Raw genomic sequence first — 23,513 nt, forward strand, 5'->3', positions numbered from 1 at the left:
TGGTCAGCTTGACTGGATTTGGAATCACCCAGGGGACACACCTCAGGGTGGGCCTGTAAGAATGTTTCCAGAGATCTTTAACTGAGGAGGGAATGAGCATGGGCAGTGCGACCTCACAGACTGAATAAAAAGGGAAGAAAAGAGAAACCGAGCTGAGCATCCATGGCGTCCGTCGCTCTGGGCTTGACGGCGTGCACTGTGACCAGCTGCCTCACACTCCTGCCTCCAGCTTTCCGTCGTGACGGGCTGTACTCCCTCCCAAACTGAGCCAACGAAGACCTTCCTCCCTTGAGCTGCTTTTTGTCCAGTGTTCTGTCATAACAACAAGGAAGCTAACACACACTTCGAAGATCATAGACACAGCAAAGAACTGGGGTGAGAGGTGCTCACGGGGAGGGCGAAGGATCTGGTAGCAGAAGCACAGGTGTCTCCACTCAGGAAGTGCTGGCAGCAGTCACAGCCAGCAGTGACTCCAGGGACCGGAAGAGTTGCTCCCAGCGGCCCTCCGTGGTGACTACAGGAATAGGACCTGCCAAAGGACTCTTGGGAGTCCGGCTTCTTTAACATTTATTCCTGGGCCAAACATGATGCTTGTAATAAAAATAAAATTTCCCTCTTGCTTCCCCATAGGAATGGCTAGAAAACAAACAAACGATGCTGGAGTGTCACAGAAGCGTGTGCTCTCTTCTCTGCTCACTTTATCAACTCACGATGGCCCCAGTCACAGAGAGACACAAAGAAGCCAGGCAGCCAAGTCCTCTCAGGACCACAGCCCTCCGCAGAGGCCCAGCACTGGCTGACTCAGCCCTAATCACCAACAAGCACCTCCTTCCTGCCGGCCTCAGCTTCCGCTCTGCACACAGGATGACAGCCCAGTGTCCACAGCTCTCCACATTCATAAGCATGCCTGAGAGTGCACTGAGGAATTCTCATAAAGTGCTTTGAGCTCCCAAAAGGAAATGAAGTGCTTAAATTGTTTTTGTAAGCCTGTTAATAAGTTTCTAACTCCTTGTCTTCAAAGAAGCTGTCCTCTAGGGTACTGTATTTTTATCTCACCCAATGTCAGAACAGAGACTGCGGTTACCATGGAAGCAAAAGACACAGACACACAGACACATGAACACACACACACACACACACACACACACACACACACACACTTCCAGAAACAACTAAAAAGACCAGGACAGTTAGGAGGTGGCTAAGAGGCAAGCTTTCGGTCAGTCAAGGAGGTCAATACGCACACCATGTCGTCTTTCAGGCAGTCTGTGATGCTAACATGCAGTAAGGAAAACCATGCAATGACTCAGCTTGACCATCTAATGTTATGTAAAACCTTAACAAGACGCCAACACCAGTTTGCAGAGAGTTGGCTGTTGTCCTGCTTTTTTCTCCCTGTTACTATGACAAAACACTGACCAAGAGCAACTTGGGGGAGGAAAGGGTTTATTTGGCTTACACTTCCACATCACGGTCCGCCACCGAGGGAAGTCAGGACGGGAATCTAGAGGCAGGAACAAAAGCAGAGGCCATAGAGGAACCCTGCTTACTGGTTTGCCATGCATGGCTTACTCAGCCTGCTTTCTTTCTTTTTTTTTTTTTTTGTGGTGGGGGTGTGTTTCAAGACAGGGTTTCTCTGTGTAGTTTTGGAGCCTGTCCTGGAACTCACTCTGTAGACCAGGCTGGCCTTGAACTCACAGAGATCTGCCTGGCTCTGCCTCCTGAGTGCTGGGATTAAAGGTGTGCTCCACCGCCACCTGGCTCAGCCTGCTTTCTTATAACACCAAGCACCACCAGTCCAGGGCTGGCACCTCCCACAGTGGACTGTGCCCTCCCATATCAATCATTAACCAAGAAAATACCAAAGACCTGTCTACAGTCCAGTCTAATGGAGGTAATTTCTCAGTTGAGGTTCCCTCTTCCCAAGTGAGCTGTCTAGTTTTTATGTCAACTTGACACAAAGGTCATCAAGAAGAGCAGCCTGTAGGCCTTTTCTTAACTGGTGATTGATGGGGAGTAGGACTACCCCTGGGCTGGTGGTTCTGGTTCTATAAGAAAGCAGATTGAATAAGCTGTGAAGAGCAAGCCAATGAGCAGTACTTCTCCATGGCCTCTGCATCAGCCCCTGCCTCCAGGTTCCTGCTCTGCTTGAGTTCCGGTCCTGACTTCCTTCAGTGATGAACTACAATGTGGAAGTGTAAGCCAAATAAACCCTCCCCTCCCCAACTTGGTTTCAGTCATGGTGTTTCATTACAGCAATAGTAACACTAACTAAGACACCAGGTGACTCGAGATTGTGCCAAGTTGACCAAAACTGACCAGCGTAGCTCTGTATGCAGCAGCTGTGTGCCAAGCAAAGAGTAGCAGGAGAGTATCTGCCTATCTCAATTCCAGGGAAGAGGGCATTTTATTCAGGCAGACCGGACAAGTACTGACTGTGTGGAACATCCTTGAGCACAAAGTCCAGGCCAGAGCATGAAAGCCATAGAGGGTAGAGAATTTCAGCTCTGTGGCATCCTGGCCACCAGCTTTAACTGTTAGGTCAGACAGAGATTATATGGGCAGATGGAAACACAACATGACTGGTGTGGAGGCATTTACACACATGATCCTATCTCATCCTTTCAACAAGCGAGGCATTCTTGCATCTTACAGAAATGGAAACCAGAAGTCACATGCCATCAATTCTGTGGTCATGGTTGCAGAGTGAACTACAGTTGTAACATTGGTCACCTGACAACAAACTCCTGGTTTCCAACTCCTTCTCTCTTCTTTATTGTTTGCAGAGCTAGAGAGCCAACCAAGGGCCATGCATATGCTGGGCAAGCCCTTTCTCACTGGGCCACACCCCTTGCCCTTCCAATGTCTATTCTTTCCTTTTTTCCCTTTTTGAATCTAGTAGAACTATATCCAAATCCACTCCGTAGCCCAGAGTGGCCTGGTAAACTTACTATGGTGGACCTCCTGCCTCTGCCCTCTAAGTGTTGAGTTACTAGCATGAGCCACCATCCCTGGCTGGAACTCTATTCCACAAACATGTCACTAAGATGGGGACAGTCTCACTAAAGTCACCACTGTTAGGCTTCTCTGAGAATCCAGTTGCGAGGGCTGAACTTTCATCTTGGTGGATGAAGGGAGGACAGTAGTCTGGAAGGTCACCTCAGGTCTCAGTGTGAGGACAGTTCCATTTCTAAAAGTATTTGGATAGTGCTTATGTAAGGGCACAGCTGGTAAAGGTGCTTACTGCCCAGCCCAGCAGCCTGAGTTCAATCCCCAGAACTCACATGGTGGAATGAGAACCATGTCCTGAAGGTTGAATTCTGACCCTCACATGCACACCTCTACTCTATTCGTGTGTGTGTATGTGTGTGTGTGTGTGTGTGTGTGTGTGTGTGTGTAGTGTGTATATTTTATATATATAGTCAGTTATGTATGGTGGTGTCTTCTTTTATCCCAGCAGATCTCTTGTGAGTTCCAGGTCATCCTGGTCTACACAGTGAGTTCTAGGCTAGTCAGGGATACATGGTAAGACCCCGTCTCAAATAAAGACTTAAAACAAGTATTCAGGTAGTATGACCCTTTTTCCTAAGGCACTTTATTTATCTAAAAAGTCCTGCTAATTGATGTATAATCTCTCTGTGAACACCTCTTTACAACGCTGGAGAAGAAAAACGTCGTCATCAGACATCTTCCCTGCATCCTTTGAAACAGCACTTCTGGCTTACAGATAGTCCTGGGGCTTCGTCCTACCAGCCCTGCTTCCAGCTGAATCAGAGAGTAACCCATGAGCTGAGTGCTGCAAATGCACATTCGATTTGTGGTGACACCATGTGGCCAACGTGGGAATAATCTCACGATAAGTTAGAATTATATGTTTGGTTATAAAACACTCATCCCTGGAGCAGGGCTAAATAAATGCAGTGTTTGGTACTTTTACATTTTGTTTTGGTTTGTTTGAGGCAAGGTTTCACTATGTTCCCTGGACTAGTCTCAAACTTGTAATCCTTCTAGTCCAGACTCCCAAGTGATGGGGTTACAGATATGTGCCACCTTCATGTGTTTGGAGTTCATAGAATTCCACAGACCTGGCTCAACTCACTCCCTCCCTCCCTCCCTCCTCCCTCCCTCCCTCCCTCCCTTCCCCCCTCTTGTGGATTCACTTTATGTGTGTGTTGTGTAGAGGTGTGCTCATGTATGTATATATTGGTGTGCATGCACACATATAGTACTCTCCACTTTAGTGTTTGAGATGTCTCTCACTAAACCTGGAGCTCACCGATTTCCCTAGAGTCAAGAAGCACCGGAAATCTTCCCGTCTCTGCCTCCCCAGCACTGGAATTAGAAATGTGTACTGAGGCACCTGGCTTTTTCTTTGTCACATCAGTGCTGGGGATCCACACTCAGGTCCTCTGGTTTACATGGCAAGCAATATTATCAACTGATCCATCTCTCCAGCCCCTTAATTGACCCTTTAACATTTATTTGTTTGTTTGTTTGCACATGTGTCTTGTATATGTTTGCACATGCCATGATGCACATGTGGAGGTCAGAGGACAACCTTGGGGAGCTGATTTTCTCCTTCACTTTGTTAAGGCAGGGGTCTTTGTTTTTGTTGTTTCACTGTATAGCCCAGGATAGCTGGGCTATGAGCTTCCAGAGGGTTCTCCTGTCCCCACTGCCCCTTGCACCTCAGGGGTGATGAGGGTTCCCATGCACGACGCTGCATCTGTGTTTTCACGTGGGTTAGCAGGCTTGTGTGGACTGTTCACACCCACGGGGCCATCTCCCTGGTCCTAATCTACCCTTTACCTAAATGCCCTTTTCCATTATAAGAAACCAGATTCTTGGGCTGGAGAGATGGCTCAGTGGTTAAGAGCACTGACTGCTCTTCCAAAGGACCCAGGTTCAATTCCCAGCACCCACATGGCAGCTCACAATTGTCTGTAATTCCAGTTCCAGGGGACCTGACACACATAGCAAAATACCAATGCACATAAAAATAATAATAATAAAAAGAAACCAGGTTCCTTGCAGGATGGTTAACTCTAGCTTGAGAGCAAGAAATAGTAAGATGTGCTTGAAAGCAAGGAAGACGCCAAAGCTGGTGAGAGGTGTGTCAAAGGATTAAGAGACCAACATGAGCCAAAGTGGTTCCTACTGGCCCCAAGTGAGACAATTTGAGCATCGGTGAGAATAAAATCCTCGGAGCCTGATGTGGTGGTACACACCTGTAATCCCGGGCCTCAGAGGGTGGAGGCTTTGGGGATCAGAAGTTCAAGGTCATCCCTGGCTTCATAGTGAGTCCAAGGCCGGTGTGGGATCCTGAGACCCTGTCTCACAAAGGGAGGCAAGGGCTGGGGAAATGGCTCAGTGGTAAGAGTGCTTGCATTAGGACCCAAGATTGAGTCTGCAGTCCCCACAATAAAAGCCAGACACATAGCAAGAGCACCTGTAACATCAGCACTCTACTGGGGTGACAGGAAGTGGAGACAGGAGACTCCCAGGAAGCTTGCAGGCCAGCTGGCCTGGTGTGTATAGTAGAAAAAGAAAAGTCAGCCTGTCTCAGACAAAGGGAACACCAAGGATCAACACCCAAAGCTGTCCTGACCTTCACACCCTCTCCACGGCATACCCATACCTGCATTTACACCCACAGCAAATACATAGACTTAAAATGAAACACAACAAAGAACAAGTGTGAAGTAGGGCAACGCATCCAGCGTGTTTAAAATCCTATGTTTCTGTTGACAGTAAAATAAAAAACAAACCAACAGAGACAGCGAGGAAGATCTCTGCCTTTGGAAGACATCAGGGAAGAAATGGTCACTCTCGAGCCTAGAAGAGGAGGAGAAGGTGGCAGCCATGCACCCGCTCTTTCTATATGACTCTCCCTTGTAAACACAAACAGACAAGTGGGGAGACTTGTCTTCGGTGAGATGTGCCAGCTGATAAAAGAAGATGCAAACAGGGGACATTATCTGGTAAGCTCCAATGGGACAGGCACATAAACAGCAATGTCCAAGGTTAGCGGACACTGGAGCCCAATAGGGCTCAGTACCTAGACACACAGGAGCCCACCAGGACTCAGTACCTAGACACACTGGAGCCCAATAGGGCTCAGTACCTAGACACACTGGAGCCCAATAGGGCTCAGTACCTAGACATACAGGAGCCCACCAGGACTCAGTACCTGGACACACAGGAGCCCACCAGGACTCAGTACCTAGACACACGGGAGCCCACCAGGACTCAGTACCTAGACACACAGGAGCCCACCAGGACTCAGTACCTAGACACACGGGAGCCCACCAGGACTCAGCACCTACAGACACAGGAACCCCTAACAGGGCTAAGCAACTAGGAAATACTTTTGCTCCAAACTCGAAAGCCTCAATCTGAATGCATCTCTAGGACCAAATACCAGTCTACAGGCAACATGGGCAAAGGGACATGTTAAAATGCCACATAGATGCAAGCAGCAAGATGGAGCTTTTGGGAAACAACAGGGCAGTGATCCACCAACCACAAGAGCGAATGGATATGCTCTGTGGTGTGGAGAATTATAGGCTGAAAAAACTTAGAACCGACTGACCAAGGCCAGATGGCTCTGCAGGTAAAAGTGTTTGCCATGCGAACCTAATGACCTGAGTTTGATCCCCAAACTAGCAACAGAAGGAGAGGACTGACTGCCAAAAGTTGTTCTCTGACTGACAACCCACGTGGAACAAGCATGCCCACAGTCATGAACACATATCACACACAGACAATAAAAAAATCACAAAGCCTGCACGGGTTTAAATAAACCTTAAAAATGAACTGTAAGATGATGATGGGTCAGTCAGTCATGGCCGTGTGTGCCTGTAATCCCATAACTCAAGGCCAGCTTGGAATACATCATGAGACCCTGCCTCAAACACCAAAATAAGTAAGTTATTAAATAAACAAATAAGTATCTAGATAATAACTAGTTTATATTATTAGAATTTAATAGATTACTATTAACATTGAGAAGTAGTATGGTATTATGATTATATTTTTTAAAAAATATTCAGTAGTCCCATTAAAATACTTACGGACAAATCATGTAACAGATGAAATCATATAATGTCTGGAATGACTCAAAAAAGTAGTTTAGGGTGTTTTTCCTGTCATCGTTTGTCGGGAAATTGTCCCCGGGCTGACCATCCATCATGAGTGGTGGGTGCAAACGTCCAACATCATTTGCTCTCTTTCTTTCATAGGTGGCTGGGGCGCCGCTCAGTAGTAGACCATGCTTAGCATGAGAATTTCCATAAAATATTTAGGGACAAAAGCAATTATACTATGGTGGTTTGGGTGCACACAGAAGCTCAGATATTTCAACACTTGGTCCCCAGTTAGTGGTGCTGTTTGGGGACATTATGAAACTTTGCTAGAGGAAGGATGTCACTGGATGTGGGGCTCTGGGAGTTTATAGTCTTGCTGCATCCTCTTTCCTCTCTCTGTTTTGTGTTTTCTGTTGAGGTTGCATTCTCTCAGCTTCTAACTCCCGCCTCCTGCTGCCGTGCATCACCCACCATTTACGGACTCTCCCTCTGGAACCCAAGACACAATAAACTCTTTCCTCCACGAGTCCCTTCTGGTCATGGGATTTATCCCAACAGCAGAAAAGTAACTAACACAGTACCAACTCATTATTCTGAGTCTGGATGAACAAATGGTTAGCGATGAGCCGTATCTGCGACTGTGGCTGCCAATGCTGAAGATGCTCGTCCTCCTCTGTATGTGGCCAGGTACCTGTCACACTGGGATTTTAACAAATTCAGAGTCACCAATCACTTAGAAGAGACTCGGCTTCTGGGGGAGGACTGGACCAAAGGATAAAGGACATGCGCTGGGGCAGGGGGAAGGGGTGAACTGATTCAAGTGTGTCTGTCTTCAGATAATGACCAGATAAGGAACAATAGGTCACAGCATCAAGTAACTTACAAACAGTGCTTTCGAGAGTACTGGTAGGTAGCCTTTCGCAGTACCTCAGGATGTTGGTTATATCAGCGGTGCTTAACTGATGGGGGAGCTAAGGCTTAAAGAGGCTTAGTAACGTCTAAACCATTGTCTTGCTGTTCTGCAGGAGAACGCACCAGGCCACCTCTCAAACTGCCAGAAGGAGAATGGGCAAGACAGAGCTGGGGATGTCAGTGAGACCAGTAGACAGCCAGGGCATGAGATTTAAGGAGGCTCTTACTCTCCGTGCTCACCCTGCACTTGGGTGACCGTAGGAGTCAGTGCTTCCTTAAATTTTGCATCCTGGGTCCCTTAGTGACCTCCCTTAATCCTGACTCCTCTTAGAGTTCTCAGAAGCCTCTGCAGTGCAGAGGCTGGGAGTCTGACCGAGGACTGGAGCAGAAAGAAACAGGACTTGAGGGTTCCCTTGGCAGCAGCATGGCTGCATTACACCTCTGTCCTCTGGGGGGCTCCGTTCACCCGGCCAAAGAGCGCCCACAGCAGGCAGGCTCATGCTAGCCTTCTAAGGAAAGAGTAAGCTAGCTCTGGGGAAGAAGTCCCACCTCAGAGGAGGAGTTGGAGCAGGGAAGCCTATTGGCCAACTTTGTATGGGTTGGGGGGCTTGTAGTGGACAGAAACTGCAGCACAAGATCATTTGTTAGTTAATTTTCACGAAGCTGGTCTTGAGCTGAACCCAACCCCCAACCCTCGGCTAGTACTGAAGAAGATCCTGGCCTTGTCCATTACACAGTGGGATTTAGACAAACAGGGCATCACCAGTTATCTAAGAGTCTTGACTAGCAGGGCAGGCTAGGGACCGTGCATGCACCAGGCTTGGGATGTGAGTAGCTCGGGGCAGAGTACAAGCTTAGCATGTATGGGGTTCTGGGTTCAATTCCCAGCTCCACGAAAACAAAACAGAGTAAAACAGAAGCAGGCAACAGTTTGCCCCCACTACTTTCTACAGTGAAGAAATGTAACTGCAAAGGAATCCTTGAGACAGAATCAGAAGGACAAGAAAGTGGATGTGTCCTTTGCTTAAAGGACTACAGACCAGGAACAAGTAGGTGGTGGTCGGAGTGGGGGCTGTTCAGCTCTGAAAAACACTCCCTCCCCTTCCACATTCAAAGAAGTGTGGGGTGTAAATCATGTCCCCCAGTTGTTATATTCCCAAGTATCCCTGAGCCCAAATTACGATTGACTTCTATATCCCTTGATTTTTCTAAGACCCTGCAATGGATAGTGCGGGTGGGTATTCATCTTAAGCTTAGGCTGGGGGCGACTCTTTCTACCTATCCACACTGCAACAGGCCCAGGCATTTATCCAGATGAACTGCAAATGCATGTGCGCTACGGCCTGAAGATGTTAAACTGTCACGATTCAGCGTTTCTTCATTGAAATTAATTAAGCAACAGTGAACAGCCAACATAAACTTTCACTGAGAAGATCCAAGGAATGACTGCGGCCGTCAAGCACTATCAGAGGATGCTAAGAACCATCTCCTTACGAGGAATAGACAGTGATAAGAACCGTCTCCTTACGTGGAGTAGACAGTGATGCCCTCCCGCTCCTCGATCTTCACGCTCTCATCACCGGGAACCGGTGGGCTGCTTTGAAACTGGTTTGGAATCCGGAACCAGACTTTCAGTTTCTTCTGTAGGGAGCCATCTTCATTGGGAAACACGGCAAAAGAAATGGGGACTGTCATGCCCATGCCAATTCCTGAAGACATCAGAACACAGAGGGAAGCAGGCATTAGAATGAGCCTCTGAGAGCCATGGGCTTAATTTCTCTTCCAAGGCATTTTTTTTTTTTTTAAATGAGCAACAAACATTTCAGGCACTAAAAATATCTAATTAGATTTGTGCAAATAACTCTTACTTTTATATCCTGGAGAGAAGAGTATGACAATCATTTCAGAAACGGGGCTGGAGGAGAGGGCAGCCAGCAGGGGCTGCTATGTCCTAAAGCCAGGATTGGCTTAAGAGTTCCCACATCTTCAACCGCCAGAACTGAGTCTGAGGCTGAAACACTCATAGCTCACTGGGCCTTCGCAGCTAACAGTCTGAGGACTGACAGACTTCCGGCCCGGGGCTAGCAGTCTCCAGTCAGATGACAATCATGCCTTGCACAGAACTCAGCTTGCTATGGGTGTGCTTTGCCCATACACCCAATCCAAGGACCCAGTGAACACTGTAGTGTTAGAAAACACAATCAAACAAAAGGACGAGCCTCTAGCTCTGTACTTGGAAAGAACCACGAATTGAGTGACAGAGAACATGTGTACCACACAGTGAGAGGCAGGCTGGGCTGACATCAGCGTGACCTGATAGCAGAGCTGCCTGCCATGAACTTCGTGCATACAACATTGGAATAGGCAGCTCCAGGTGTTATGAAGGGGCCCCAAAACAGCTTGACCACCCAGCAGCCTGACAGGCTTAGGGGCCTAGACGCCTAGACACAGCTTCTGGCAGGCAACACCCAGATCCAGGAAAAGCCTTAAGCTGCTACCACCCAGGGATCCACCCAGGGGTGAGGAAGTACCTGACATTCCAAACATTCTAACCATTAGATAAGGTGGCCAGATGTCCTAGAGTCTAGCACACACCTATTTTTGTTTTACAGATACAGACAATTGTCAGTCAATCAGGGTCCTGGACCCTGGAAATCCCCTCACCCCAACCTCTGCTAAGATAAAAACTCTGCCCCACCTGAGCTCAGGGCTCTGCTCTCACAGCTGTGTTGGACAGACAGAGGGACCAAACTCTGGAGCTTGAAATAAAGGCTCTTTGCTTTTACATGCGGGATTCGGTCTTCATAGTGGTCTTTTGGGGGTCCTTGCGATCTGGGCATAACATTGTCTATAGCCACTCCCTGAAATTCCCTCGGATGACATGAGCTCACACAGAGCCCTGTCCCTCTGGGGTGCTCACCCTTGTCATTGGTGCCGCCCACATACTTCATGATCTTGGGCATTGCTTCCCGGAGAGCCTCATCCACAGGCTTGTCTGTGACTTCCACAGTGGCAAACTTCCCTCCTTCACAGGCTCTTTCCTCATAGGAGACTTCTTCCTGAGGAGCACAAAGGAGCTCAAAGCGGCAAGGAACTCCCCGGAGTGGGTGGTGATGGTGTAGAGACGGACTCCATAGGAGGAACCATAGATCCTGGAACTCACACTGTAGACCAGGCTGGCCTCACACTCAGAAATCCACCTGCCTCTGCTCCCCACCCCCCCCAATACTGGAATTACAGGTGTGTGCCCTACACTTGGCTGATTTTGAGGTTTTTGTAAATGTAGAATATCAAAAGTTACTTAAAAATCTTGTCGGAAGGGATAGCGCATGCCTGTAATTGTAGCACTTGGGAGGTGGAAACAGAATAGGAGTTCAAGGTTATCCTCAGCTACATAACAAGATGAAGGCCAGCCTGGGCTACATGACATGCTCTCTCAAAGCAAAACCACTACTACCAAACAACAAAGAAATTTTATGATTGATATTCTGGGGGAGATAAAGAAGCTATTGTACCTCAGAATGCTGGAAACACCACAAAAAAATGGAACACCAAGAGGTCAAAAAGCTTTTGGAGATTAAAAAAAGAGAGAAAGAAAGAAAGAACTACAGCATGCTGGAAAGGTGGCTCAGTATGAAGAGTGTACTGCTATTGCAGAGGACCCAAGTTTCGATCCCAGCACCCATGTGGGGCAGCTCACAACTCTCTGTAATTACAAGGTGCAGGGGATCCAATGCCTCTGGACTCTGGGGGTACACCAACTCACATACACATAATTAAAAATGAATAAATAATCTTTTAAAATCTGCTAACTGATATGAAAAAAAAATACCCAGAAAGGTTAGACGATAATGTTACTGGGAACATACCAGAAATTTAAGAACAACACAGGAGAAGGTGATAAAGGAGTTAGCAAGAGAAGAAGTGAAGGCTGGCCTGGGCGCTTGGGAGGTAGGCAGAAAGAGCAAGAGTTCTAGGCTAGCCTGGGCTACATGATATTCTGTCTCAAAAAGCAAATAATTAAAACAAATCAAACCAAAAATTAATAAACACCCCCTCCCAAATCCTCCTTTCTAACAAATAAAAATTTCCAAAGAAGCTAGACAAAGGAAAAGCAGAGGGGGAGGGGGAGGGGCAGAGGGAGAGGGACAGGGGGAGGAGCAGAAGGGCAGGAGTGGAGGGGAGGGGGAGGATGAGAGGAAGCAGCATCAGTGGGGCCACAGCAGCAACCAAATGACCCTGACAGCACATGCTGGTGAGGACAAGGACGCAGGAAAGAGGAACCATTTAAACTGCTGATGGGATGCAAAGTGGTTCAGCTCCTATGGAAATCAGTTTGGAGGGTCCTCAGAACACTAAGAATTACCACATGACCCAGCTAGGCCACTCCCGGGAATAGACCTGACTGAACCCAGGTCAGCACACTGCAGAGATCCAGACATCCACGCTTGTTACTGTGTTATTCACAGTAACCCTGTCATGGAGCCAGCCTAGATGCCCACCAACAGAGCAGTCCACACAGAGCTGTAAAGAAGAGGGAATCAACATCTGCAGGAAAATAAAGGATGGAAGTGGAGGACACCGTGTTGAGTGGAACAATGCAGGCTCGGGGCCACAGACACCACGTTTCCTCATGTGTGGCATTTATATATGTATATACACAAGTACACACTACATACACAGGTGACATGCATGTGGACTATGGAGGAGGGAGAGGTCTAAAGGGAGGGTAGAAGAGGGGAAAGACAAGTTATCTTGTTTTCTTTTGTGCAAAATCCAGCTTAAAACACACACACACACACACACACACACACAAACACACACACACACACAACTAACTAACTAAATCAAATCAAAACAAAAAAGATTAGAAGCTTCAACATTTAGGAAATGCCAGAAAAAGTAAAGAAAAACACAGAATGGAGAAAACAAGCAAAAAAAAAAAAAATCATTAATAGCAACAATCCCCCAGAAACTGAAAATCCCAGAAACAGCCTCATTCTAGTGTTGTGGCTGTGAGTAAGGAAAAGTTAAAATGGAGGGCTGGGATACAGCTCAGCAGTGAGTGCTTGCTTATGGTGGTGAGACCCTCGGCTTTGTCCCCAGCAGCACCAGGGGAAAGAAGTGCTATGTTCTTCAATGTTCTTCAACAGCTTCTAGACTCTCTAACACCCCAACTCTGTGTGTGTGTGTGTTTGTGTGTGTATTGTGTATGTCTGTGTATTGTGTGTGCGTGTGGCTCTACCACTGAGCTAGCCATTGTCCCATCTTTCTCTCTTTTCTCTATTTCTGTATTTATTTCTTTTGGAGCTGGGGATGGGACCCAAGAAAATGTAATCATAAAATCTGTGGTGTCGGGGGTTGGGGATTTAGCTCAGGGGTAGAGCGCTTGCCTAGTAAGCGCAAGGCCCTGGGTTCAGTCCTCAGTTGGGGGGGGGGGGGGGATCTGTGGTGTCCCACTGGAGTTGCTGTGTTACTGAAGAAGTGGGGGGTCCTCCCTCTTGGGGTTCTTAGACTCATTAATATAGCAATTTAAAAGCAGACTCAAAAAGAAGCCTGCCAGCATTTGAAAGAGGAACCCCAGGGCAGGTGAGCTATGAATCTCGGCAGCAGTCTGAGGGAGGAAGGCGGGGGCAGAGAAAGGAGAGCCATGCCATTTGACTTAAGCGCCCACAGAGGCCATCCATGTTGTGGGGTAATTTTTTGTACACTGTGAAGATGTGTCTTCGTCAGGTGCCTTCTGATTGGTTTAATAAAGAGGTGAATGGCCAATAGCTAGGCAGGAGAGAATAGGCGGGACTTCCTGGGAGAGAGAGGGACTGGAGATGAATCCAGGCATGTGCGAGACGCCAGTGAGATGTGGGGTAAGTTGGACATACAGAATGGAGGAGAGGTAAAAGCCAAGAGGCGGAACGTATATTAATAGAAACAGGTTAATTTTAGTTGTTAGAGCTAGTTGGGAACAAGCCTAAGCTAAAGACCAAGCTTTCATAATTATTAAGCCTCCGTGTCATGATTTGGGGGCTGACGGTCCCAGAAAGCAAGCCTGATGAGAAAGCTTACTGCACATCCACACGGTGGGAGGAGGGGGGCTTTAGAGAAGTGAGGCTGAAGTGACATGGAGAAGGAAAGAGAAAGGTGTTGCTTCTCTTTTCTTTCTTTTTTTCTTTTTTTGAGATAGGGTTTCTCTGTGTAACAGCCCTGGCTGTCCTGAAACTTGCTCTGTAACCAGGTTGGCCTCGAACTCACAGAGATTGGCCTGCCTCTGGTTCCCGAGTGATGGAACTAAAGGCGTGCTTTACTGACTACGGCTCTGACTGCTACTAAGGGCTGGAATTCTGGGATGGAAAAGTGTGTTATTATCTCATTAAAGGGATAAGTATTCCTCCAATCTCTTGAGCATGGTTTATGGCAAACCTGCCTTCCTGAGGGTGGTCCCTTGGCCCCCTGGCTGGGTGGCTAGCTTGCCAATTGCATGAACTCTTACGGAGGGAGGCAATGGCGTGTTTCCATCCAGGGGTAGATCCATTCTTTGGGCTACAAGAGCAACAGCTTTCCCATGATGGGCGTTCAGTGCTGCTCTGACAGTGCTACTTCTGAGCCACAATCCCAGCCTCCCCGGCTCAAACCTCATGGTGTCCGAGTCTCTCTTCCCACACAAAGCCTTTCTCTGCTAAGGTCCATCCTTGGTACCGAGCCCCTGTCCTATGGCCATTAACCTTTCTGTGGTGCTCAGACTCACGGCAAACATTTCTGTAGCTTTCTGCTTTTGCATCTTGCCCCATTCACCTTGCCCCGTGATGTCTTTCTGTGATAGAATTGTGTGTTCCTGGACATCTACGAAAGCAGCATTTCTCAAACTTTGTGTTTGTTCTTCAAACTTTAAAAAAAAATTTACAATCCACAAAATGAAAAATATGTCTACATCAGGTTTAATCATAAATATACATGTGGCTGAACCAAACGGGAGACAGAGGGCCTCTTTCTAGTCTTTTCCTTCTATTTTGGTTGAGTGAATTTTATCTTAGTGCACTAAAAGTAAATTTGGCCTCTCATGATTTTACTGCCTGGCAATGGGACATTGCTGTAGCTGAAAAATAAAGTCTTTGTGGACAAGAACTCAACCACACAATTTTCCATGATGAGAAGCACTAGGTGTTTTTTGATTAAAGGCTATTTCTCCTTTAGTGATTATGAAAATGGGACACATGACTGAGGAGCTGGCTGGTTCAAGGCTTATCAAACAGGGTTTTCCCTGTACCATTCTATGTGGAAGATTCTCAGCTGGGGAGGAGGCTTTGACTCCTAGGGCTGGAAGAGGAGAAAAGAGAAGTCAGGCGGGACCGTGTGGTTGTGAGCGGTCTCTGTAGTTTGAACAAGTGCATTTAATACTTCATATTTGGAATGCAAAAAAAAAAACCCCTATTGTTTTTGTAGTACAAATTAAAGGTGAATAATGAGAAAGAGGATAGGGAAATTTTATCTTATGTTTTGCAGAGAATTGGGTCCGTGTCTCACAATGTAGTCCTGGCTAGCCTGGAACGTGCTGTGTAGACTAGGTTGGTCTCAAATTCACAGAGACCCACATGCCTCTGCCTTCCAGTGCTGGGGCTGAAGGCACGCACCACCATGCCCAGAGCCGGGAAACTTTAATGCAAACTCTGAGTATCAAATTCATGTTTAAGCTCCCATTCAGAAATAGGGCGTGGTTCACTGGTAGAGTGCTTCCCTCACGTTTACAAAGCTGTGGTAGTATTTGCCTATCATTTTAACACTGGGGTAACAGGGGCAGGAGGAGCAGAAGTTTGAATTGAAGGTCAGCCTGGGTTATCTGACATTTGTCAAAAAGTAAGTATTTCTCATGCCCTGACAGTTCATGGTGGCTGGAGAAAGGGCTATCATTTTCTTCCACGGTGCATCCACTGATATGTTGTCATGTTCCACCCATGCTCATAAAGCACACACACACACACACACACACACACACACACACACACACACACACACACACACACACACACACGAGAGAGAGAGAGAGAGAGAGAGAGAGAGAGAGAGAGAGAGAGAGAGAGAGATGACAACAGGAAGGGGCGCTTTGGGGAGAAGGCTGGGGAGGAGACAAGGTAGTAGAGAATGTAGAGAACTAAAATTGATTATATACATGTATGAAGTTGTCAAAGAATTAAATAATAAAAGAAAGAAAGAAAACCCCTTCCTATGAGACAGGGGAATTGCATCAAACGAAGAATCGAGGGGCAACTAAGCAGCCTTGACTCTGGGCCATCTCATCTGGTAACACACAACCCACCAGGAGCTTCCAGCTAGCACGACTGATACTTCCTTCCAAACAGCCTTCAGAGCAAACTCTGGGTGCACCGCAGCGGAACGCTCTGTGACAGCCCTCTCTTTGTGAACCCCCTCACACCTTGATTCTGCTATTAGTAATGTTTTAACTTCTAGAAACTCAACCATGTGAATCACAGAGGCTCAGAACTGCAAACGGTTTTAAAGTCCATCTAACTCTATTGATCCAGAAGGAAATGAAGAATCAGACAGCCTGGATTGCCCAAGACCCAACTGATAAAAGGCAAAACAGGAAATAGAATTCTGCTCCCCAACCTCTGCTCTAGTGCTTGTCACAGGACTCCAAGGCCACGGGGATGCACTCAGCATTCTGCTTCTCTTTAGTCAGCCTGTGTGTTATTTGGGTCAGACATTTGTATGTTGTTGACAAACTCGGAACAAAGTCTCAATTCATTTTATTCAGTTAACTTCTGCAACAAATGGGGAAGCTAGTGGCAAGAACTTACTGGAAAAAGAGACAGCCAATTCTTTGGGCTTTCTTTCCTCCTTCTACGCAAATAATCAACAAGTACTGAATATCTGCTATGGACTGGGCATTGTACCAGGTGCCATCGTGCCAAAACGACCTGGGTTCATTCATATTCTCTCTCATTCTCTCTCTCTCCCACCTTCCCTTCTTCTCGTGTGTGTGTGTGTGTGTGTGTGTGTGTGTGTGTGTGTGTGTGTGTAAACAAGAGGACAATCTCAGATACCATTTAACAGGATCCAACTACCTTTCAAAAAATTTATGCTGGGTGGTGGTGGCATATATCCCAGCATTCGGGAGGCAAGGGGAAAATCCCTGTGTTCAAGGCCAGCCTGGTTACAGAGTGAGTTCCAGAACAGCTAAGGCTACACAGAGAAACCCTGTCTTGGAAACAAAACAAAACACAAAATTATTTTTTTATGTGTATGAGTGTTTGCCTACATAAATAATGTATATATGTGTGCCAGGGGTCAGAAGATGGCATCAGATCCCCTTGAACTGGAGTTATGGGTGATTATGGACCATCATATGGGTGCTGGAAGCTGAACCAGGTCTTCTGCAAGAACAGCCACTGCTTTCAACCATTAAGCCATCTCTCCAGGCCCCTTGTTTGGTTTTGTTTTGAGATGGGGTCTCTTATTGGCCTGGAAGTCAAGAAGTCTGTGTAGGAAGGGCTGCCAGTGGATCCCAGGGATCCTGCTGGTTTTGTCTCCCCAGTGCTGGGACCATGAGCACTTGCAACCAAGCCCAGCTTTTTCACATGGTTCAGGGTAGATCGCAGGTCTTCATGTTTGCACGGCAAACACTGGGATGACTCTCCCATCTTCCCAGCTCAAGTCATAGTTTCTGATATCAGGAAAGACTGAGTCTAGCAGAGGGGAAGCCAGAGGACAGCAGGTTGACATCAGAGGGGTACAGTGCACCAGGACAATGTCGAAACACAGCACAGGGCTGCTTAGGTGAGTCTGGGGGCTCTCTCTGTGTGCTGTCCTGTTCCAGGAGGTCATAGTGACTTATAGGGGCTTCCAGATCACCCACCTGTCTGGATGTTCAGTGTTTGTTTCTTTCACTAAACACTGTTGCAAACCTCTGGCAGATGCTGCAGACTCAAGACTAGACATTAATAAGATGGGAATAACAGATGGTAGTGAGAAGAAATGAGAAATTATTTAATTGTTTAGTTTTAGTTTTTCTTTCTTTCTTTTTTTTTTTTTTTGCAACAGGGTATCTCTCTGTAGCCCAGGTTGGCTTGGATGGAACTCACTATATAGCTCAGGTTGGCCTTGAACTGTTGCAATTCTGCTTCAGTCTCTGGAGTGCTTTGAATAAAGGCAATGCACTACTTCTCCTGGCTACACACGGTTATTCTAAAATGTACCAAAATGCTCATGGTTAGAGGAGGGTATCATCGGAGACATCAAGAACGGTGCCTCGGGGCTGGAGAGATGCTCAGCTCAGCTCGGCTCGGCTCAGTGGTTAAGAGCATGGCTGCTCTTCCAGAGGACCCAGGTTTAGTTTCCAGTGCCCACATGGCAGCTCACAGTGCTCTATAACTCTAGTATGAAGGCAATGCACACTCGTGGTGAACAGACATACATTCAGGCATGACACCTATACACATTAAAAATAAATAAGTCTCTAAAACAGTTGTTAAAGAGCAGTAGTACCATGAGGAAGAATATGAGTAAGTCACTGTGGCTGGAACAGAGGATCGAGTAGGATGTGGTCAGAGAGCAGCACTGACAAAGACACCAGCAGAGACCTTGGGCTATTGTAGCAGTTGGCTTTCACAGCCTTGAGCCCAGTGATGGTGAACTGAGGGCCTGCTGGTTTTGACTACTCTAAATTAATTCAACTGCCCCCTGTGATTGATCATAGGCTTTTGCAGGTATGTCTGGGGCTCCAGGGGACGGTGTGTAAGTCAACATCGACCTTGAGGCTGAACTCTTATTATTACACCCCTTGCTCCGAGTAACTTTTCTTTTCAAACTCTAAAAACTATATACTTCTAGAATAAAAGGGGCCCTTGCATGTGTGTTTATCTGATGCCTGGATGAGCAAACAGCCCATGGGGCAGTTGGCCACAAGGGTGTGGAGCTCAGGAGGAAGCTGACACTGAGAAAGAGGAATAAATATGGGTGTTATCGGCAGAGGGGGAGACTAAGGCCAAGAATGGGCTGAGGTGGGCGAGCAAGCCCATGTGGAGCTTCTTATGAAGCTAACTGTGCTCAGCAGTCCACCGTCTAACAGCCCTCATCACTGAATGCTTATAGGATTTATTTTCTTTTATGTGCATGTATATAATATGCCTGAGTGTACGTGTGTGCATCATGTGTAAGGAACCCTTGGAGGCCAGAAGAAGGTGTCAGATCCTCTGGAACTGGAGTTATAGGAGGTTGTGAGCCGCCATGTAGGTACTGGGAACCAACTCTGGGTCCTCTGCAAAAGCAGTAAGAGCTCTTAAATGCCAAGCCATCTCTCCAGCCCCTTCACTGACTCTTGACCTGACCCAGATGATCTGGGTACCACTTAGCTTCCCCTTGTCCTGTCTGTTGAACCCAGAGCGCCTCTATGTCACACTGTTATTTCTTTTCTTCTCCTCCCCTCCCGAGACAGGGTCTCACTCTAACCTCAAACTCACGGTAATTCTCCTGCCTCAGCCTCACAGGTGCTGGGATTATGGGTGTGAGCCATGTCAGGTTCCTGTTTCCTTTAACACCAAGAATGTTCCCATTCATTCCTGCTGCTTCCTCCGCCTGGAAGATTTTCTGCTGCCTACTCATCTATTAGGTCCTCCAATCTGGATTCACCCCCTCCGGGAGGGCCTACCTGAAACAAATTCCTCTATGGTATTTTGCTAGGCCTTTGTACTTTTACAACACACTTCTTGTAATTATAATGATATAATGATCTGTGCAAGCTCTACCGGCAGTCGTAAGCCCGGCTCAGGACTGTTTGGGCCACCCCTGTACCTCTCTGTATCTATTACCACAACTTGCATGTTGTTGATGCTCTATAAGCATTTTCTGGAAAGGAGGGCTGTGAGTGAGCTGGTTTTACTTTATTCACAAGGACCACAATAGTGACTCCTCAATACAGGCATGAGAACCTGGTTAATAACAGCTCCTGGGGAAAGGTTGGGGCACACTGTATGAGCTCAGGTCCTTTGTGGGTACCACTTGTTCACAGCATCAGTGCTCACACTGTCATCTGAATCACTGGACCACTGTGAAAATTAAATGTTAGGATGAACATTAGTTGGGTGTAGTGGGATATGCCTATAATCCTAGGACTGGGGAGACTCAGCCCGGGGCTACGTGAAACTTTGCCTCACAAAACCAGAACCCAAAAAGAAAAAGAAATGAATGAATGAATGAATGAATGAATGAATGAATATGGATATTACTCAGGCATGGTGGTACATGGGAAGATCAGGGGTTTCAGTCTGGGCTTTTATGTGCATGGGACCCTGTTTCATAAAACAAAAATTGAAGAGCAGAAAGTAAGGAAGAGAGAGAGAAAATACAGAGAGAGAGAGAGAGAGAGAGAGAGAGAGAGAGAGAGAGAGAGAGAAGGAAGGAGAGAAAATAGAAAACCATCAGTTCTGTATGGAGCTCTATATGAACGTATTTATCTAACTGGACTTCTCTACCTTTTTGAAGAATCAGCCTCCTGTGTGAACACTATTGATTCTCAACATCAGTCACCCCAGAGTGTTTGCTTGTCCATGGAACATAACAGCAGCCTTCCTTCCCCACCTCCCATCCACTGAGGCTCTCAACCAGTTACTGACTGGGTCAGGATCTGTATCGGTGGTCACAAACACCAGTATTCAACAACCAGTACAAACTGGGTGAGGGTCAAGAATGTCTCTTGCTCTGGGCTCTTCGAGTCCTCCAAAGGTCATTTTTTTCTGGTCACTGTGGTCCCTATGATGATTTTAGAAGCCTACTTTCTGGTGAGAAGCAACTGTTAAATTACTAACTTCACAGAGAACTTTCTATGTATTGATACACTTAAATTCGTTCAATGCCCCCAACAAGCCCATGGGGAGGTTAGTGCTTTAGTCTTCATTTTTAGAGGTATTGGGGAACAAGGGGTTAAGTGCCATGCCCGGGTCACAGTGGGAAGATGGTAAAACCAGGACTCAAATTCAGGCTGTTGGTCCTGGACATATTTGCACAGGCTGGACCAAGGGACACCAATCAGTCCTATCAGCCCTGCTCTAAGCTTTCTCAAGACCCACCCAACTCAGCCCAGAGGGCTCCCTGTTCCCTCCCTCTGAGCATTGAAGAGCCTGATAAGGTCTGGCTGGAATCAGCCCTGAGCATGTGGATGGCACAAAGCCACATAGGGCCTGCAGTGTGCTTTCCACCTGCCAGGGGTGTAGACAATAGATTGTGACCCAGACCCAACACTGTATGTATGTCAAACACAAAGCTTACATGTATTTGAGTATTTAACAAAATGTCACAGAGGCAATATTAGTCTTCCCTTATAGCTGAAGAATCTGGGGGCTGGGGGCGGGGCTGAGATGTTAAGTGACTTATTTACAATCCTCCTGCCTTCACTCCTGAGAGCTGGAACTGCAGACACGCACAGCCATACCTGGCTTAGTTCAAGTCTTAACAAAGTCTTTTGAAGTTTCAATGATATAACTATACTGTAAGTTGTTCAGCAGACCCAGCACTTGGGTGTGAGCTGCCTGATGTGATGCTGGGAATCGAACTCAGGTCCTCTGCAGGAGCAGTGCACACTCTTAACCCCTGTGCTGTCTCTCCAGTCCCATTGTGTATCTCTTATTTGCTCATTAGCACTGGAACAAAAGCTCCATGAGGCAGAACTCCTTGGTGTATTCACCTACTGTTTTACTATACAGCTCCAGCTTAGAACTCACAATGTAGCCCAGACTGGCCTCAAACTTGTGGCAATCCTCCTGCTTCTGGGGTTGCAGGCATGCACCATCATATGCAGCTCGGTTTTGTCCACTCTTCATTTATTTTCAAGATGTATGGCCAACACATAGCTGGCACTCAAAAGAGTGCTATTTGTTAAAACAATTAATTTTAAATTGGGGGATTCCTCACAGAGAACTTGGGTATCTGGCTTTTCTTAACTGGGCAACACTAGTCCTGGGGAGTCACTTGGTGGTAAGGCATTTTTGGCACACTTCAGTTGCCACCAGGCCCTATAATCTAACCAGCCAGTTCCATTGCTATCATTATCTGCCTGGCTGGTGAAGGCCTTTGAATGTGTGCCCCCTGTGATCAGGGTTTTAACTGCTTGTTCTATTACAGCTGGGGAAACTTGGAGAGGGTCAGAGGGCTTGCTGGGCCTCTGGATGTTAGAGCCTACTCTAGAGTTGAGCTGCAGGTGTTTGTGTGAAGCTCACTGTAGTAGGTTCCAGAACTTGGCCCCCAAGTAGCACAGGCCTTTATCCAGAATTGATATAGAGACTAAATTGAGACACAGTGCTTGTCAGGCTGAGGGTATAGGTCAGTGGTGAAGCACTCATTCAGTAGCACAAGGCTCTAGGTTTAATTCCCAATATCAACCCATCAATAATCAAATATAGTTGAGGAAAAAACAATATACGCCTGCAAAATTATAGCAAGTACCCAATTCCCAATTTTCAGGAAAGCAGACCCATTGCCCACTCCAGTGTGGAGGCAAATTTGGCAGAACATAGTGATTGTGTCTCCTCATACATTCTATGCATCCAGAACACGAACAAGTCTATAAATCAAGGGCAACCATGTAGCTTTGAGTCTTTGAACATGCTCTTGACTGTGGACTCCCACACAAGCAGCACTACACAGCCCAAGACAGACTGAACGGCCCCTCAGGGCTTCCTAGCAGATCTTCCTGCTGGTCCCCTGCACTCCCAAACCTGCATATCATGTCTGCAGCACACACTTTCTCTATTCCTTCTGCACTTGGGTTTTGTTGCTGTTTGTTTTCTTTTTGCAATCAAACAAACAAACAACAAGCAGTCTCTTGCAAACAAAATTGTTCAGACTGTAGCCAGGCGTGGTGGCTCATGCCTGTAATCCTAGCACTCAGGAGGCTGAGGCAGGAACAGTGCCACAGAATTCAGGGCCAGTCTGGGTTACACAGTCAGTGTCAGGCCAGCCTAGGACAGAGCAGGTCTCTGTGCTAAGAGGGGAAAAAGTTCAGACGGTTTGGAATGCTTAAAAGGACGAATGCATTCAACAGGCAGTGTCCCACTCGCCAAGATGGATGGGTCCTTTTCTCACGTCTGCCTTTTCCCTGTCCTGTTCTGGCTAAGCCCAACCGCCTTCTCCCCTCCTTCCCAGGGCCAGTGCCTGGCGGTGAAGGGAGGCCCCAGCAAGAAGGCAGCTTGGTCACAGTCCCACCCACAACCCCTGCAACACCGGCTTCAGCCCGGGGCCAGGGTGGGGACCGCTGCGCAGTCCTCCTGTTCTGTGCAGCCCTGCCGGCCTACCTTGCCCCCGGTGCTCAGAACCTGCCAAGGCCACGTCTCCACGCTCCCGAACAGCGAGTTTCTGATCATGCCCAACATGGTGTCGCCGTAGGATCTGGACGATTGCGCGGACACTCAGTGGCCTAGCCGGACAGCAGGATCCACACGGCGAGCGTGCAGTTTGTACCCGAGTAGCTATGGGACTAGGGCGGAGCTGCGGGGGTACGGGGCGTGGCCGAGG

At 47.3% G+C, this 23,513-nt stretch overlaps 1 protein-coding gene across 1 annotated transcript in view; it reads right to left on the minus strand.

Moving 5' to 3' along the window:
- The window catches only part of Hebp1 (heme binding protein 1), a 26,928-nt gene extending 3,434 nt beyond the window's left edge, over positions 1–23,494 (minus strand). Inside the window, exons 1-3 of the mRNA XM_036181699.1 lie at positions 23,294–23,494; positions 10,918–11,056; positions 9,526–9,706 (exon numbers count right to left, since the gene is read on the minus strand). Of these exons, the coding sequence (XP_036037592.1) occupies positions 9,526–9,706; positions 10,918–11,056; positions 23,294–23,371 (398 nt within the window). The 5' untranslated portion in view covers positions 23,372–23,494. The remainder of the gene's footprint in view (positions 1–9,525; positions 9,707–10,917; positions 11,057–23,293) is intronic.
- Positions 23,495–23,513: the final 19 nt, after the last annotated feature.

The sequence above is a fragment of the Onychomys torridus genome, chromosome 3 (assembly GCF_903995425.1).
Source record: "Onychomys torridus chromosome 3, mOncTor1.1, whole genome shotgun sequence".
Classification (NCBI taxonomy): domain Eukaryota; kingdom Metazoa; phylum Chordata; class Mammalia; order Rodentia; family Cricetidae; genus Onychomys; species Onychomys torridus.